Source organism: Pseudophryne corroboree, chromosome 9 (genome assembly GCF_028390025.1).
Source record: "Pseudophryne corroboree isolate aPseCor3 chromosome 9, aPseCor3.hap2, whole genome shotgun sequence".
Lineage (NCBI taxonomy): Eukaryota > Metazoa > Chordata > Amphibia > Anura > Myobatrachidae > Pseudophryne > Pseudophryne corroboree.
In genome coordinates, this window is record NC_086452.1 from 481,839,924 (window position 1) to 481,856,803 (window position 16,880).

General features: G+C 51.4%; 1 protein-coding gene across 1 annotated transcript in view; it reads right to left on the reverse strand.

Moving 5' to 3' along the window:
- Window positions 1-16,880, reverse strand: part of IARS1 (isoleucyl-tRNA synthetase 1) — a 513,623-nt gene that overhangs the window by 52,312 nt on the left and 444,431 nt on the right. The window contains exons 27-31 of the mRNA XM_063941580.1: window positions 2,593-2,851; window positions 2,404-2,515; window positions 2,040-2,165; window positions 1,814-1,957; window positions 1,605-1,736 (exon numbers count right to left, since the gene is read on the reverse strand). Coding sequence (XP_063797650.1) covers window positions 1,605-1,736; window positions 1,814-1,957; window positions 2,040-2,165; window positions 2,404-2,515; window positions 2,593-2,851 — 773 coding nt within the window. The remainder of the gene's footprint in view (window positions 1-1,604; window positions 1,737-1,813; window positions 1,958-2,039; window positions 2,166-2,403; window positions 2,516-2,592; window positions 2,852-16,880) is intronic.

The window sequence follows — 16,880 nt, forward strand, 5'->3', positions numbered from 1 at the left end:
ACATTTTTCTGGTCTCCTCAGGCTCCCAATGGATCAAAGACATTCCATACATAACAGGGAGATAGTGAAACATAAAGGTGGGTGAAAATAATCACAAAACCGATCCCCAGACGACAGACGGGGTAGCGCACTGGATTATAGGGTGTACAGGGCACCCGTCAGATCGCATATACAGCAATATCCTGCGTCTTCTTCATCAGGGATGACATCTGGGGAAACCGCTCGGCAGGCTCCTGGGTGACGCGGTATACGCTCTGTACGCCCTCGTCACCCGGTGCACTATTTCCGTTATTCCTCATCTGTTTCATGTATGGAATTACTCTGAGCCATTGGGAGTCTTAGGAGACCAGGAAAACGTGGACGGGGTTTTATTCCAAACGGTATTACATTACAGATTAGAGTATTGCGCGGAGTGCGGATAACGTGGAGGGGTTCACTCAGTATTCTATGGTTCCAGACTCCTGTCCTGCAACGTTGTGCTAGGTTACCATATTCTGTTCTGAGTATTGGCTCTAGTTTTATCCTTCTTTTATATTGCACGTCGCTCATATGCTCCAATAAATTCCATTTCTATAACATAATACGGAATTTCATAGTATATTTACTGACTGACATAGAATCATTTACCATAGTAACATAGTTATTGAGGTTGAAAAGAGGCAAAATACCCATCGGGTTCAACCTGTATCTGTAATAACCAGTGCACATTATAATGCACCAGCCGAAATAATGGTTTCGTGCCTATTGATAACTATATTTCGTATCACTCCCATATACATAATGTCAATATAGTAAATGCTATAGCCCTGGATGCGTTTCTCAGCTAGAAAACCGAGTCCGCCATTATTACCGTCTCCGGCAGGGAATCAGTTTAGTAGCGCGCCTATGAACTCTTTCTAGTTCCCCGATATCTGTTTTATAATACGGTGCCCAGAACTGAACACAGTATTACAGGTGCGGACGTACCAATGACTTATACAGCGGCAGGATTACATCCGAGTCCTTTGTCTCTATGCCCGTATTATACACACAAGCACTTTACTTGCTTTCTTTGCTGCACTTTGACTTTGTGTACTGTTATTAAGCCTATTATCTATGAGCACCCCCAAATCTTTTCCACCACAGTTACCCCTATAGTTTCCCCATCTAGAGTGTAGGATGCAGGTGTGTTGTTTGTCCCAAGATACATAACTTTGCATTTGTCTATATTGAAACTCATTTTCCATTTATCCGTCCAGGGCTACAAGTTTACATAGATCATTCTGCAGAGACTCCACTGCGCCTTCTGAATGAATTACCCTACACAGTTTAGTATCATCTGCAGAGACTGACACTGTGCTTCCCAGGTCTATTCCTAGATCATTGATAAATATAGTGAACAGGAGTGGTCCGAGTACGGACCCCTGTGGTATTCCGCTGACTACTGGTGCCCAGCTGGAGAACATCCCGTTGACCACTACTCGCTGTACCCTGTTATCCAGCCAGTTACTTATCCATGTACAAGTAGTACATCCCAGACCAAATTCCCGTAATGTGATGACCAGTCTCCTGTGAGGCCCTGTATCGGAGGCTTTTACATAATCTAGAATCTGACTGACACTTACCTTCACTCATGGCTGCATCTAGGTACAAGCGGAAGCGTCGGTTCCTCAGGCCAAACACTTTGGCCACTTCATGATACAGGCTGTGATACTTCAGGTCATTTTGCCCAACTGGGTTCTCCAACAAAAGTGCTCCTGAGGAGAAGAAGAAGAAAGGAAGGTCCAGCCAGAAACCATCGGATCCCCAGATCCCCAGCTCAGCCCTCACCCACCTTGTGCCGCTGTGCTCTGCAGCCTCAGATTGATGTACTGGCAGGGGAGTGGACTCTTCTGGATGGACACAGACGGGGGACCTCCAGAGGTAACGCAGAGGGTCTTTCCACTTAAACGTAACAGGTTGCAGTCACTCAGCAGTTCTGTAAGAAGGGTAAGGAGCCGGTGTGTTTTCTACCATTGCAGACACAGAACAGAAACACGACGGGAAGATAAGTGGCGTACCTGTACTCCCATCATATATGGAAAGCGCGGCCGTCTGTAGCTGGAATATGCCGCATACGGCAGCTTTCAATTCAAAGAGGGAACTAAGGGCGACCCCCCGGGGGTTCTCCAGCAGCAGGAATCCACCTGTAAGACAACATGGGACGGAGAAAACGACTTTACAATCAGTATATGAGAACGCACAAGGTGTGTGTAGTGTCACGCAGTGATAGTGTTGTGTACAATATCCCTAAGTAGCCAGGATCCTACATACACAGCACATGGAGGCATCAGCTTTACCAACCACTGCCTAGTAGAGCATGCTGGGAGCTGTAGTTCAGCACAGGATGAGGATAGATATAATAGTATGGGGTTCCACTCTTACTTTGCTCTGTACCATTAACCGCTATATGCAGGACGACATAACCGCAGGCCGGACCGTCCGCAGCTCGCGAGGAGCCTCTGACCAGCGTAATCTCCAGATCCGAGCCTTTCAGCTGCACAAAGAGTGACGGTGTTACTCTACACACAGCACCAATCACATCACTGGGGATACTCCCATCACCACACTCACCTGCGTTTTCTCCTTTATAATGACGCTGGCGGAGTGCGGCACCGGGTACGGAGCGAGAGACGACTTGACAGTGGCCAGAATAAAATCTGTGTGACTCTGAATGACTGACTGCAAGTAATCCCCTCGCTGCTCTGTGTCATAGTAGATGCTGATCTCATCGGTTGGGACCAAGTTCCCCTGCAGGACATCCGAAGAGGTCAGTACACGTAAGGGACGAGACACAGGTATATACAGAATCCCCACAGGTGACCACAGGAGGCTGGGTGATAGAGAAGGTCATACTACACATTGCTCAGCGCAGTATCCAGGTGCGTGCTACTCACTATGCTCCGTATACAGCCTCAGTCACACACAGTATACAGGTGTCACATATCACATTACTCAGCGCGGTCTCCTGGTTCGTCCTAGTCACATTGTGCTCCGTATACAGCTTCAGTCACACACAGTATACAGGTGTCATATATCACATTACTCAGCGCAGTCTCCTGGTGCGTCCTAGTCACATTGTGCTCCGTAAACAGCCTCAGTCACACACAGTATACAGGTGTCACATATCACATTACTCAGCGCAGTCTCCTGGGGCGTCCTAGTCACATTGTGCTCCGTATACAGCCTCAGTCACACATAGTATACAGGTGTCACATATCACATTACTCAGCGCAGTCTCCTGGTGCGTCCTAGTCACATTGTGCTCCGTATACAGCCTCAGTCACACACAGTATACAGGTATCATATCACATTACTCAGAACAGTCTCCTGGTGCGTCCTAGTCACATTGTGCTCCGTATACAGTCTCAGTCACACACAGTATACAGGTGTCATATATCACATTACTCAGCGCAGTCTACTGGTGCGTCCTAGTCACATTGTACTCCGTATACAGCTTCAGTCACACACAGTATACAGATGTCATATATCACATTACTCAGCGCAGTCTTCTGGTGCGTCCTAGTCACATTGTGCTCCGTACACAGCCTCAGTCACACACAGTATACAGGTGTCATATATCACATTACTCAGCGCAGTCTCCTGGTGTGCCCTAGTCACATTGTGCTCCGTATACAGCCTCAGTCACACACAGTATACACGTGTCATATATCACATTACTCAGCGCAGTCTCCTGGTGCATCCTAGTCACATTGTGCTCCGTATACAGCCTCAGTCACACACAGTATACACGTGTCATATATCACATTACTCAGCGCAGTCCCCAGGTGCGTCCTAGTCACATTGTGCTCCGTATACAGCCTCAGTCACACACAGTATACAGGTGTCATATCACATTACTCAGCGCAGTCTCCTGGTGCGTCCTAGTCACATTGTGCTCCGTATACAGCCTCAGTCACACACAGTATACAGGTGTTATATATCACATTACTCAGCGCAGTCTCCTGGTGCGTCCTAGTCACATTGTGCTCTGTATACAGCCTCAGTCACACACAGTATACAGGTGTCATATATCACATTACTCAGCGCAGTCTCCTGGTGCGTCCTAGTCACATTGTGCTCCGTATACAGCCTCAGTCACACACAGTATACAGGTGTCATATCACATTACTCAGCGCAGTCTCCTGGTGCGTCCTAGTCACATTGTGCTCTGTATACAGCCTCAGTCACACACAGTATACAGGTGTCATATATCACATTACTCAGCGCAGTCTCCTGGTGCGTCCTAGTCACATTGTGCTCCGTATACAGCCTCAGTCACACACAGTATACAGGTGTCATATATCACATTACTCAGCGCAGTCTCCTGGTGTGCCCTAGTCACATTGTGCTCCGTATACAGCCTCAGTCACACACTGTATACAGGTGTCATATATCACATTACTCAGAACAGTCTTATGGTGCGTCCTAGTCACATTGTGCTCTGTATACAGCCTCAGTCACACACAGTATACAGGTGTCATATCACATTACTCAGCGCAGTCTCCTGGTGCGTCCTAGTCACATTGTGCTCCGTATACAGCCTCAGTCACACACAGTATACAGGTGTCATATATCACATTACTCAGCGCAGTCTCCTGGTGTGCCCTAGTCACATTGTGCTCCGTATACAGCCTCAGTCACACACTGTATACAGGTGAGACATATCACATTACTCAGCGCAGTCTCCTGGTGCGTCCTAGTCACATTGTGCTCCGTATACAGCCTCAGTCACACACAGTATACAGGTGTCATATATCACATTACTCAGCACAGTCTCCTGGTGCGTCCTAGTCACATTGTGCTCCGTATACAGCCTCAGTCACACACAGTATACAGGTGTCATATATCACATTACTCAGCACAGTCTCCTGGTGCGTCCTAGTCACATTGTGCTCCGTATACAGCCTCAGTCACACACAGTATACAGGTGTCATATATCACATTACTCAGAACAGTCTTATGGTGCGTCCTAGTCACATTGTGCTCTGTATACAGCCTCAGTCACACACAGTATACAGGTGTCACATATCACATTACTCAGCGCAGTCTCCTGGTGCGTCCTAGTCACATTGTGCTCCGTATTCAGCCTCAGTCACACACAGTATACAGGTGTCATATATCACATTACTCAGCGCAGTCTCCTGGTGCGTCCTAGTCACATTGTGCTCCGTATACAGACTCAGTCACACACAGTATACAGGTGTCATATCACATTACTCAGCGCAGTCTCCTGGTGCGTCCTAGTCACACTGTGCTCCGTATACAGCCTCAGTCACACACAGTATACAGGTGTCATATATCACATTACTCAGCGCAGTCTCCTGGTGCGTCCTAGTCACATTGTGCTCCGTATACAGCCTCAGTCACACACAGTATACAGGTGTTATATATCACATTACTCAGCGCAGTCTCCTGGTGCGTCCTAGTCACATTGTGCTCTGTATACAGCCTCAGTCACACACAGTATACAGGTGTCATATATTACATTCCTCAGCGCAGTCTCCTGGTGCGTCCTAGTCACATTGTGCTCTGTATACAGCCTCAGTCACACACAGTATACAGGTGTCATATATTACATTCCTCAGCGCAGTCTCCTGGTGCGTCCTAGTCACATTGTGCTCTGTATACAGCCTTAGTCACACACAGTATACAGGTGTCACATATCACATTACTCAGCGCAGTCTCCTGGTGCGTCCTAGTCACATTGTGCTCCGTATACAGCCTCAGTCACACACAGTATACAGGTGTCATATATTACATTACTCAGCGCAGTCTCCTGGTGTGTCCTAGTCACATTGTGCTCCGTATACAGCCTCAGTCACACACAGTATACAGGTGTCATATCACATTACTCAGCGCAGTCTCCTGGTGCGTCCTAGTCACACTGTGCTCCGTATACAGCCTCAGTCACACACAGTATACAGGTGTCATATATCACATTACTCAGCGCAGTCTCCTGGTGCGTCCTAGTCACATTGTGCTCCGTATACAGCCTCAGTCACACACAGTATACAGGTGTCATATCACATTACTCAGCCCAGTCTCCTGGTGCGTCCTAGTCACATTGTGCTCCGTATACAGCCTCAGTCACACACAGTATACAGGTGTCATATATCACATTACTCAGCGCAATCTCCTGGTGCGTCCTAGTCACATTGTGCTCCGTATACAGCCTCAGTCACACACAGTATACAGGTGTCATATCACATTACTCAGCGCAGTCTCCTAGTGCGTCCTAGTCACATTGTGCTCCGTATACAGCCTCAGTCACACACAGTATACAGGTGTCATATCACATTACTCAGCGCAGTCTCCTGGTGCGTCCTAGTCACATTGTGCTCCGTATACAGCCTCAGTCACACACAGTATACAGGTGTCACATATCACATTACTCAGCGCAGTCTCCTGGTGCGTCCTAGTCACATTGTGCTCCGTATACAGCCTCAGTCACACACAGTATACAGGTGTCATATCACATTACTCAGAACAGTCTCCTGGTGCGTCCTAGTCAAATTGTGCTCCGTATACAGCCTCCGTCTCACACACAGTATACAGGTGTCAGATATCACATTACTCAGTGCAGTCTCCTGGTGCGTCCTAGTCACATTGTGCTCCGTATACAGCCTCAGTCACACACAGTATACAGGTGTCAGATATCACATTACTCAGCGCAGTCTCCTGGTGCGTCCTAGTTATTATGCTCTATATCAGGACCCAGCACTCTATCTGCTCTGACTGTGCAGAGAATGCAGTCGTCCATTTAAGTGTTCCTGGAGGAGAGTAGTGTAAAGGTCGGATCCTGCCAGACCTGTACAAACTGAGAATCGGGCCCCAGTCAGAATCAGGTACTAGGTGCCAGTCAGAATCAGGTACTAGGTGCCAGTCAGGGTCAGGCCCTAGTGAATGATAATCATTTCCTGGGATCTGTAGATGAGTTACTCCTGATGTGGAGTAAAATAGGATTTTAAATACCTACCGTTAAATCCTTTTCTCGTAGTCCATAAGGTATACTGGGGGAATCTAGTACGATGGGGTATAGACGGGGTCCAAAGGAGCCAGTGCACTTTAAATTTCTTCAACTGGGTGTGCTGGCTCCTCCCCTCTATGCCCCTCCCACAGGTCAGTTATAGGTAAAACAGTGCACGAAGGAGAATGACATACTTGAGAGAAGGAACATAACAGTAAGTGTGGTGAGATTTACACACCAGCACATAACCGGGCCAGCAACAGCTTCCGACAGAAACAGCAACAGCTGAACAGGTAACACCTAACAGAGAACCTGCAGAAAGTCACCGCACAGAGGCGGGCGCCCAATATCCCTTATGGACTACGAGAAAAGGATTTACCGGTAGGTATTTAAATACCTATTTTCTCTAGCATCCATAAGGGATATTGGGGACAGATTAGTACGATGGGGACATCCCAAAACTTCCAGAACGGGCGGGAACGTGCGGAGACACCTGCAGCACCACCTGCCCAAACTGGGTATCCACTTTGGCCAGAGTATCAAATTTGTAGAACTTCACAAAGGTGTTCTTCCCCGACCAGGTAGCAGCTCGGCACAGTTGGAGGGCCGAGACTCCACGGGCAGCCGCCCAGGAAGACCCCACCAATCTTGTAGAATGGGCCTTCAGAGACTGTGGAACAGGTAAGGCTGCCGACACATTGGCCTGTTGGATAGTAAGCCGAATCCAACGAGCAATAGACTGCTTTGAAGCAGGGCAACCCTTTTTCTGCGCATCATATAGCAGGGACAAAGAATCCGTCTTTCTGATCCGTGCTGTTCTCGTGACATAGATCGTCCTGGCTCGCACAGCATCCAATGCCTCCGGAGGAGCAGAAGTGCCAGAACTTTACGGAACCACAGTAGGATGATTCAAGTGGAATGCAGAGATGACCTTTGGCAGGAACTGCTGTCTAGTCTTGAGGGAGTTGTAATGGCGGAATCTGTCAATACCTTTAAGAATGGGTTAGATAAATTCCTATTGGATAAGGATATCCAGGGGTATGGTGCATAGTCATGCATTGTAGTTACTATAAATAGGGATAAAATGCATCGGCTGACAGCAGCATCAGTCAGAAATTTTAGTCAAATCATCATGCATAGGAGACCACAAATAGGTTGAACTCGATGGACAATTGTCTTTTTGCAACCTCAGATACTATGTTACTAGTCTTGAGCTCCGCTCTGTCCTCATAAAAGACCAAGTAAAGGCTTTTATGCGATAAGGCCCCCAATTCTGAGACACGCCTAGCAGAAGCCAGGGCCAATAACATCACTGTCTTCCACGTGAGGTACTTGTCTTCTACCATCATCAGAGGTTCAAACCAGGAGGACTGTAGAAATTCCAATACCACATCCAAATCCCAGGGTGCCGTAGGCAGCACAAAAGGTGGTTGTATGTGGAGTACCCCTTGCAAGAAGGTCTGAACTTCTGGCAATACTGCCAATTTCTTCCGGAAGAAAATGGAGTGAGCTGAAATCTGGACCTTAATTGAACCCAGAAGTAAGCCCTTATCTACACCAGCCTGCAGGAAACGTCCCAAGTGGAACTCCGCAGGTGGATACGTACGGTCCTCACACCAAGAGACATACATGATCTCCTCCAGATACGATGAGTGTTTTGACGTCACAGGTTTCCTGGCCTGAACCATGGTAGCAATAACCTTTTTGGAAAGGCCCTCGTGAGCTAGGATGTTCCGCTCAACCTACATGCCGTCAAACGAAGCCACCGTAAGTCCGGGTAGATGAACGGACCTTGTTGAAGAAGATCTCTTCTCAGTGGTAGAGGCCAAGGGTTTTCGACCGACATGTCCAGAAGATCTGCGTACCACGCCCTCCAGGGCCAATCCGGGGCAATCAGAATTGCCTGGACTCCTTGATTCCTGATTCGCCTGAGCACCCTTGGGAGTAATGGAATCAGAGGAAACCGGTAGACCAGCCGGTAAGGCCAAGGCAACATCAGTGCATCTACTGCCCTCGCCTGAGAGTCCCTTGTTCGTGAGCAATACCAACGAAGCTTCTTGTTGAGATGAGAAGCCATCATGTCCATCTGTGAGCAGCCCCACCGGTCGATAATCTGCTGAAACACCTGATGGTGAAGCCCCGACTCTCCCGGGTGGAGATCATAACGATCCAGGAAGTCCGCTTCCCAGTTGTCCACTCTCAGAATGAAGATTGCGGACATTGCTCTTGCATTTCTTTCTGCCCAGAGGAGTATCTTTGACACCTCTTGCATGCAGGCCCTGCTTTTTGTTCCGCCTTGTCGATTGATGTATGCCACTGCCGTGGCAATGCCCGACTGTATCTGGATCGCGTGATTCCTGAGCAGAGGAGGAGCCTGAATCAGAGCACTGTAGATCGCCCGAAGTTCCAGAATGTTGATCGTAAGGAGGGCTTCATGGGCTGACCACCTGCCCTGGAACTGAGCCCCCTGGGTGACAGCTCCCCATCCTCTCAGACTCGCATCCGTAGTGAGGAGGATCCAATCCAGTAGGTTGGAGGACTGTAGCCACCACAGGAGTGAAATCCTGGCCTGAGGTGACAGACGTATTATCCGGTGCATCTGAGGATGTGATCCGAACCACTTGTTCAGGAGATCCAATTGAAATGTTCTGGCATGGATGGATATTCAAGTAGGCCGGAGAACCATGCAGACCATCTCCTGAAGTGTTCTCGCTTTGTCCTCTGGGAGGAACACTTTCTGGGCCACAGTATCCAGCAACATTCCCAGGAACAGGAGCCGCTGAGTTGGCTCCAGGTGGGACTTCTGTAAATTGAGGATCCACCCATGGTGTGACAGAAGTTGGATAGTGCAGTCTATATGGAGCAATAAAAGCTCCCTGAATCTTGCTTTTATCCGGAGATCGTCCAGGTAAGGCACAATAATGACCCCCTGGACTCGGAGTTGGAACATCATCTCCACCATCACCTTCGTGAACACCCTCGAGCTGTGGACAGGCCAAAGTTTAGCGCCTGGAACTGGTAGTGATCGTTCAGTAGGTCAAACCTCAGGTAAGTCTGATGAGGTGGCCAAATCGGGATATGGAGATAGGCATCCTTGATATCCAGGGAAACCATGAACTCCTGTTCTTCCAGACCCGCAATCAATGCTCACAAGGATTCCATCTTGAACCTGAAAACCTTTAGGTAAGAGTTCAAAGATTTCAGACTCAAAATGGGTCTTACCAAACCGTCCGGTTTCGGTACCACGAACAGGTTGGAGTAGTAACCCTTTCCCTGTTGTTGTAGTGCCACTGGAACAATGACTTGGGACTGGACCAACTTTAGGATGGACTGTTGCAGCATTACACGTGTATCCTCCAAAGCTGGCAAGCTTGATTTGAAAAATCGTTGGGGAGGAGCGCTGTCGAACTCCAGCTTGTAGCCCTGAGAAATTAGGTCCGTTACCCAGGCATCCTGGCAGGAGCTTTCCCAGATGCTGCTGAAGTGACGCAACAGAGCTCCCACCTAGAGATATCCTCGGGGGGAGGGGGGGGGGAGGGGTGGGCACCGTCATGCTGAGGCCTTAATGGAAGCTGAACTGGTGCTCTCCTGTGAACCGGCGATTGCTGGTTTTCTTGTCTTACCTCTTGTGCCTCCAGCGGCATTGGAGGCGCCTCTGGCCCTAGATCGAAATCTGTTAGACCAAAAGGACCGAGTAGACGGCCCCGGATAGGAACGTCTAGCCAGCGGCCCCCAGAGGGGAGAAGCGTGGATTTCCCCGCAGTAACTTTAGAAATCCACGTATCCAATTCCACCCCGAAGAGCCATTCCCTTGAAAAGGGGAGGGATTCCACATTGCGCTTGGATTCTGAAACCGCTATCCACTGATGCAACCACAAAGCCCTGCACGGCAACACTGCCATAGCAGATGTACCAGCATTAATATTGCCTATCTCCTTCAGAGAGTCACACAGGACGCGTGCAGCGTCCTGAATGTGTTTTAGGAGAGTCACTGTAGTGACCAGGGACATATCCCCGGAGAGGCCCTCCTGAATCCGAGTAGCCCACGTATGAATGGCATGAGTCATCCAGCAACCTGCTATGACCGATCTTTGTGATATACATGCCACTGTGTAGATAGACTTCAGTGTGGTCTCTATCTTCCTATCCCCAGGGTCCTTTATGGTAAAGGAGCCCAGAGCTGGGTGTACCGCCTTTTTAGATAGGCGAGATACTGAAACGTCAACAGCCGGGGGTTCTTCCAAGATTTTCCTGCTTTCAGGAGCAAATGGGAACGTGTGCAGAAACCATTTGTTATCTGGATTTTTCCAGGCTAACTTGAATAGGTCATCTAACTCTGCAGAATCAGGGAAAGTGACACGGAGCTTGTTCTGTGTGAAGAAAAACGACTGCTGTGTCCAAGCATCATCTAGAGGGAGTTTTTAACAAATCCCGTATAGCTAAAATGAGGGGTTCAATACCCCGTGCAGAAGGGGAATCCCCAGTAAGGGGATCCAATTCCTCCCCCTCCTCCTGTATCTCCTCATCAGAGTCTGAGAGTAAAGCAGGTAATCCACGTTTATGTGGTCCTGAGTTAGAGAGGGGGGCTGTGGAACATCTGCCCTTGCAGCTAGGTCTGCAACAGCCTGCTGCAATTGTTGAGTTTTTTGAGCATTAGTAGTGAGCTTAGACGACATATCTGACATCATGGATTTTATTGCACCTAGCCAGGAAGGCTCTTGACCCTCCCCCCCAGCCCCCTCACTGAGCTGTGAGGACTGGCTGCATTGTTCAAATGATATGGAACCAGATGTAGAGGGAGAGAATCTGGTGTGACATACACTGCATAACTTGTGTTTTACCATGTTTACAGTAAACACTTACATACACACAGACAAGTAATACAATAGCAAGCCTGCCTTTACTGTAAGTGAGAGGGAGACAGAGAGAAGGGAACAGCACAACCAAGCTAAACAGCCCCAGCGAGGCTGCAAGCTGTTATATCACAGTATAACACTGGAGGATTAGTACTTTTCAGGACACAGATTGTGTACAATAGCGACTCTCCCCGTTATACACCCCTGTACCAGTTTTCCTGCGTATCCTGAGTGTCTGGCGGAGCTGTGCGTGCCTGCTGCTGCAGCTGTAAGCAGAGGAAGGCGCCAAAACGCCGCTGGTCCCGCTCTGAGGAAGCTCCGCCCCCTTTAATGGAGCTGGAGTTTGTTATGTTTATACTGGCAAAGTCTCCCTAGGAGTGTAAAAAAATCACCGCTGCCAGTGTACACATGGGGCTATAGCGGGTCCCCCCAGAAGGGTCCCGTATGCCTCCCACGTGTTATTGCCGCACCATAAACCGGGGACCCTCCTAGTGGGGCCCCCGCATTGTACTCACCACAGACATCACCTGCAGGCAGTGTTAGGGGTGTGCGGCATGCTGCGATAGCGACAGCTAAGGTGCAGTGCACCGCTGTATAACAACCTCTCAGGACGGTGGTCCTGCAGTGGGAAAGCGTCTGACACCTCGCAAGGCCGGTGACCGTTACCCCCCCTAACTCCCACAGTGCAGGTAGCCGTCGCCCAGACAGCATACCGAATAAAGATTGAAAAGAAATTGAAGAAAACTTTCTGGAGCTGCAGGGTGTGCATCCTCTCCTGAGGGCACTTTTTTCTAAACTGCCTGTGGGAGGGGCATAGAGGGGAGGAGCCAGCACACCCAGTGAAGACATTTAAAGTGCACTGGCTACTTTGGACCCATCTATACCCCATCGTACTAGATTCCCCAATATCCCTTATGGATGCTAGAAAAAGGGAGGCTTATTGGCTTTTTGGGCGAAGGCTGGCGGAATTCCTGACACAGCGCAGCGTGTGACCTGTCCGTGTGCTGCTGCGGGGAATGTGTATCGTGACTGGACAAATGGCGCCACTACGAAGAACTGATGTGGAAACTGCGGATCACCACACGCCATTGATGCGAGATGAGAACGTCGGCTACGACGGGGCGTGATGGGCGACTGACGCTCTACAGTGGAGCAGCTAACCGTCAACATGACCAGACGTGTGTCTAAAGCCGGCTTGTCCAACCCGCGGCCCGCATGCGGCCCAGGTCGGCTAGTAAAGCGGGCCAGTGCAATTTTTTATTTTTTAAGAAATTCTAAACTAAAGTTTCAAGTTACACTGCCAGCGCGCTTCACCCGCCCCATCCATTTTTTTTTTTTTTGCAGAGTACAGACACCACATGTGAAGCTGAGCCGGCCCCAGCAGGCTGTCAGCACATCCTGATTGGATTGCTGCCGCTGGGACCAGCTCACGCCCTCTCCTCTGTCAGTCACAGTGTAGCCCTCCTCCGCTGTCAGTCACAGTGTAGCCCTCTCCGCTGTCAGTCACAGTGTAGCCCTCCTCCGCTGTCAGTCACAGTGTAGCCCTCCTCCGCTGTCAGTCACAGTGTAGCCCTCCTCCGCTGTCAGTCACAGTGTAGCCCTCCTCCGCTGTCAGTCACAGTGTAGCCCTCTCCTCTGTCAGTCACAGTGTAGCCCTCTCCGCTGTCAGTCACAGTGTAGCCCTCCTCCGCTGTCAGTCACAGTGTAGCCCTCCTCCGCTGTCAGTCACAGTGTAGCCCTCTCCTCTGTCAGTCACAGTGTAGCCCTCTCCGCTGTCAGTCACAGTGTAGCCCTCTCCGCTGTCAGTCACAGTGTAGCCCTCTCCGCTGTCAGTCACAGTGTAGCCCTCCTCCGCTGTCAGTCACAGTGTAGCCCTCTCCGCTGTCAGTCACAGTGTAGCCCTCCTCCGCTGTCAGTCACAGTGTAGCCCTCCTCCGCTGTCAGTCACAGTGTAGCCCTCCTCCGCTGTCAGTCACAGTGTAGCCCTCCTCCGCTGTCAGTCACAGTGTAGCCCTCTCCGCTGTCAGTCACAGTGTAGCCCTCCTCCGCTGTCAGTCACAGTGTAGCCCTCCTCCGCTGTCAGTCACAGTGTAGCCCTCCTCCGCTGTCAGTCACAGTGTAGCCCTCCTCCGCTGTCAGTCACAGTGTAGCCCTCTCCTCTGTCAGTCACAGTGTAGCCCTCTCCGCTGTCAGTCACAGTGTAGCCCTCCTCCGCTGTCAGTCACAGTGTAGCCCTCCTCCGCTGTCAGTCACAGTGTAGCCCTCTCCTCTGTCAGTCACAGTGTAGCCCTCTCCGCTGTCAGTCACAGTGTAGCCCTCTCCGCTGTCAGTCACAGTGTAGCCCTCTCCGCTGTCAGTCACAGTGTAGCCCTCCTCCGCTGTCAGTCACAGTGTAGCCCTCTCCGCTGTCAGTCACAGTGTAGCCCTCCTCCGCTGTCAGTCACAGTGTAGCCCTCCTCCGCTGTCAGTCACAGTGTAGCCCTCCTCCGCTGTCAGTCACAGTGTAGCCCTCCTCCGCTGTCAGTCACAGTGTAGCCCTCTCCTCTGTCAGTCACAGTGTAGCCCTCTCCGCTGTCAGTCACAGTGTAGCCCTCCTCCGCTGTCAGTCACAGTGTAGCCCTCTCCTCTGTCAGTCACAGTGTAGCCCTCTCCGCTGTCAGTCACAGTGTAGCCCTCCTCCGCTGTCAGTCACAGTGTAGCCCTCCTCCGCTGTCAGTCACAGTGTAGCCCTCTCCTCTGTCAGTCACAGTGTAGCCCTCTCCGCTGTCAGTCACAGTGTAGCCCTCCTCCGCTGTCAGTCACAGTGTAGCCCTCTCCTCTGTCAGTCACAGTGTAGCCCTCTCCGCTGTCAGTCACAGTGTAGCCCTCCTCCGCTGTCAGTCACAGTGTAGCCCTCCTCCGCTGTCAGTCACAGTGTAGCCCTCTCCTCTGTCAGTCACAGTGTAGCCCTCTCCGCTGTCAGTCACAGTGTAGCCCTCCTCCGCTGTCAGTCACAGTGTAGCCCTCTCCTCTGTCAGTCACAGTGTAGCCCTCTCCGCTGTCAGTCACAGTGTAGCCCTCTCCGCTGTCAGTCACAGTGTAGCCCTCCTCCGCTGTCAGTCACAGTGTAGCCCTCCTCCGCTGTCAGTCACAGTGTAGCCCTCTCCTCTGTCAGTCACAGTGTAGCCCTCTCCGCTGTCAGTCACAGTGTAGCCCTCTCCTCTGTCAGTCACAGTGTAGCCCTCTCCGCTGTCAGTCACAGTGTAGCCCTCCTCCGCTGTCAGTCACAGTGTAGCCCTCTCCTCTGTCAGTCACAGTGTAGCCCTCTCCGCTGTCAGTCACAGTGTAGCCCTCTCCTCTGTCAGTCACAGTGTAGCCCTCTCCGCTGTCAGTCACAGTGTAGCCCTCCTCCGCTGTCAGTCACAGTGTAGCCCTCTCCGCTGTCAGTCACAGTGTAGCCCTCTCCGCTGTCAGTCACAGTGTAGCCCTCCTCCGCTGTCAGTCACAGTGTAGCCCTCCTCCGCTGTCAGTCACAGTGTAGCCCTCCTCCGCTGTCAGTCACAGTGTAGCCCTCTCCTCTGTCAGTCACAGTGTAGCCCTCCTCCGCTGTCAGTCACAGTGTAGCCCTCCTCCGCTGTCAGTCACAGTGTAGCCCTCTCCTCTGTCAGTCACAGTGTAGCCCTCTCCGCTGTCAGTCACAGTGTAGCCCTCCTCCGCTGTCAGTCACAGTGTAGCCCTCTCCTCTGTCAGTCACAGTGTAGCCCTCCTCCGCTGTCAGTCACAGTGTAGCCCTCCTCCGCTGTCAGTCACAGTGTAGCCCTCCTCCGCTGTCAGTCACAGTGTAGCCCTCCTCCGCTGTCAGTCACAGTGTAGCCCTCCTCCGCTGTCAGTCACAGTGTAGCCCTCTCCGCTGTCAGTCACAGTGTAGCCCTCCTCCGCTGTCAGTCACAGTGTAGCCCTCCTCCGCTGTCAGTCACAGTGTAGCCCTCCTCCGCTGTCAGTCACAGTGTAGCCCTCTCCTCTGTCAGTCACAGTGTAGCCCTCCTCCGCTGTCAGTCACAGTGTAGCCCTCCTCCGCTGTCAGTCACAGTGTAGCCCTCTCCTCTGTCAGTCACAGTGTAGCCCTCTCCGCTGTCAGTCACAGTGTAGCCCTCCTCCGCTGTCAGTCACAGTGTAGCCCTCTCCTCTGTCAGTCACAGTGTAGCCCTCTCCGCTGTCAGTCACAGTGTAGCCCTCCTCCGCTGTCAGTCACAGTGTAGCCCTCTCCTCTGTCAGTCACAGTGTAGCCCTCTCCGCTGTCAGTCACAGTGTAGCCCTCCTCCGCTGCATAGCGGCACACGTGACTGAGCAGCGCGAGAGTAGAGGAGCCCAGCGGAGAAACTGGTTCTACAAGAACTCGTAAGTGAGCCGGGGGGTGTGGATCTGAAGTCCGTGGCCCGCGCCGCTGTACAGTGTCCCGGGGGGGGGAGGAGGTCTGAACCGCTGTACAGGGGAAGGGAGGGTCTGGTCTGAAGTCCAGCGCCACGCCGCAATACAGTGTCCGGGGGGTTTCTTGGGAGCTGGGATGGACTTGATGTCCAGCGCTGCAGCAGTAAAATGAGGCCGTTAGTGTCTAAACTCCACAGTACAGATTGGTTCGGGGGGAGGGGGGTAACGAGGATGAAGTCAGGTGCCACTGCAGTACAATGTGTCCGGGAGGGGGGGGGGGGGGGTTGTGGGGTCCGCTGTCAGTCACAGTGTAGCCCTCCTCTACTGCATAGTGCCACACGTGACAGCAGCTCGGAGCTCAGCCCAGCGGGGGAAATTTGTGGGCCCTTGAAGAAGCACAGTGTGGAGGGGAGGGAGAGGAGGAGGAGAGGAAGAGGACTACAGTGTGCGTGTGGGGGGGGGGGGGAGGGAGAGGAGGAGGAGAGGAAGAGGACTACAGTGTGCGTGTGGGGGGGGGGGGAGGGAGAGGAGGAGGAGAGGAAGAGGACTACAGTGTGCGTGTGGGGGGGGGTGGGGGGGGAGGAGAGGAGGAGGAGGAGAGGAAGAGGACTACAGTGTGCGTGTGGGGG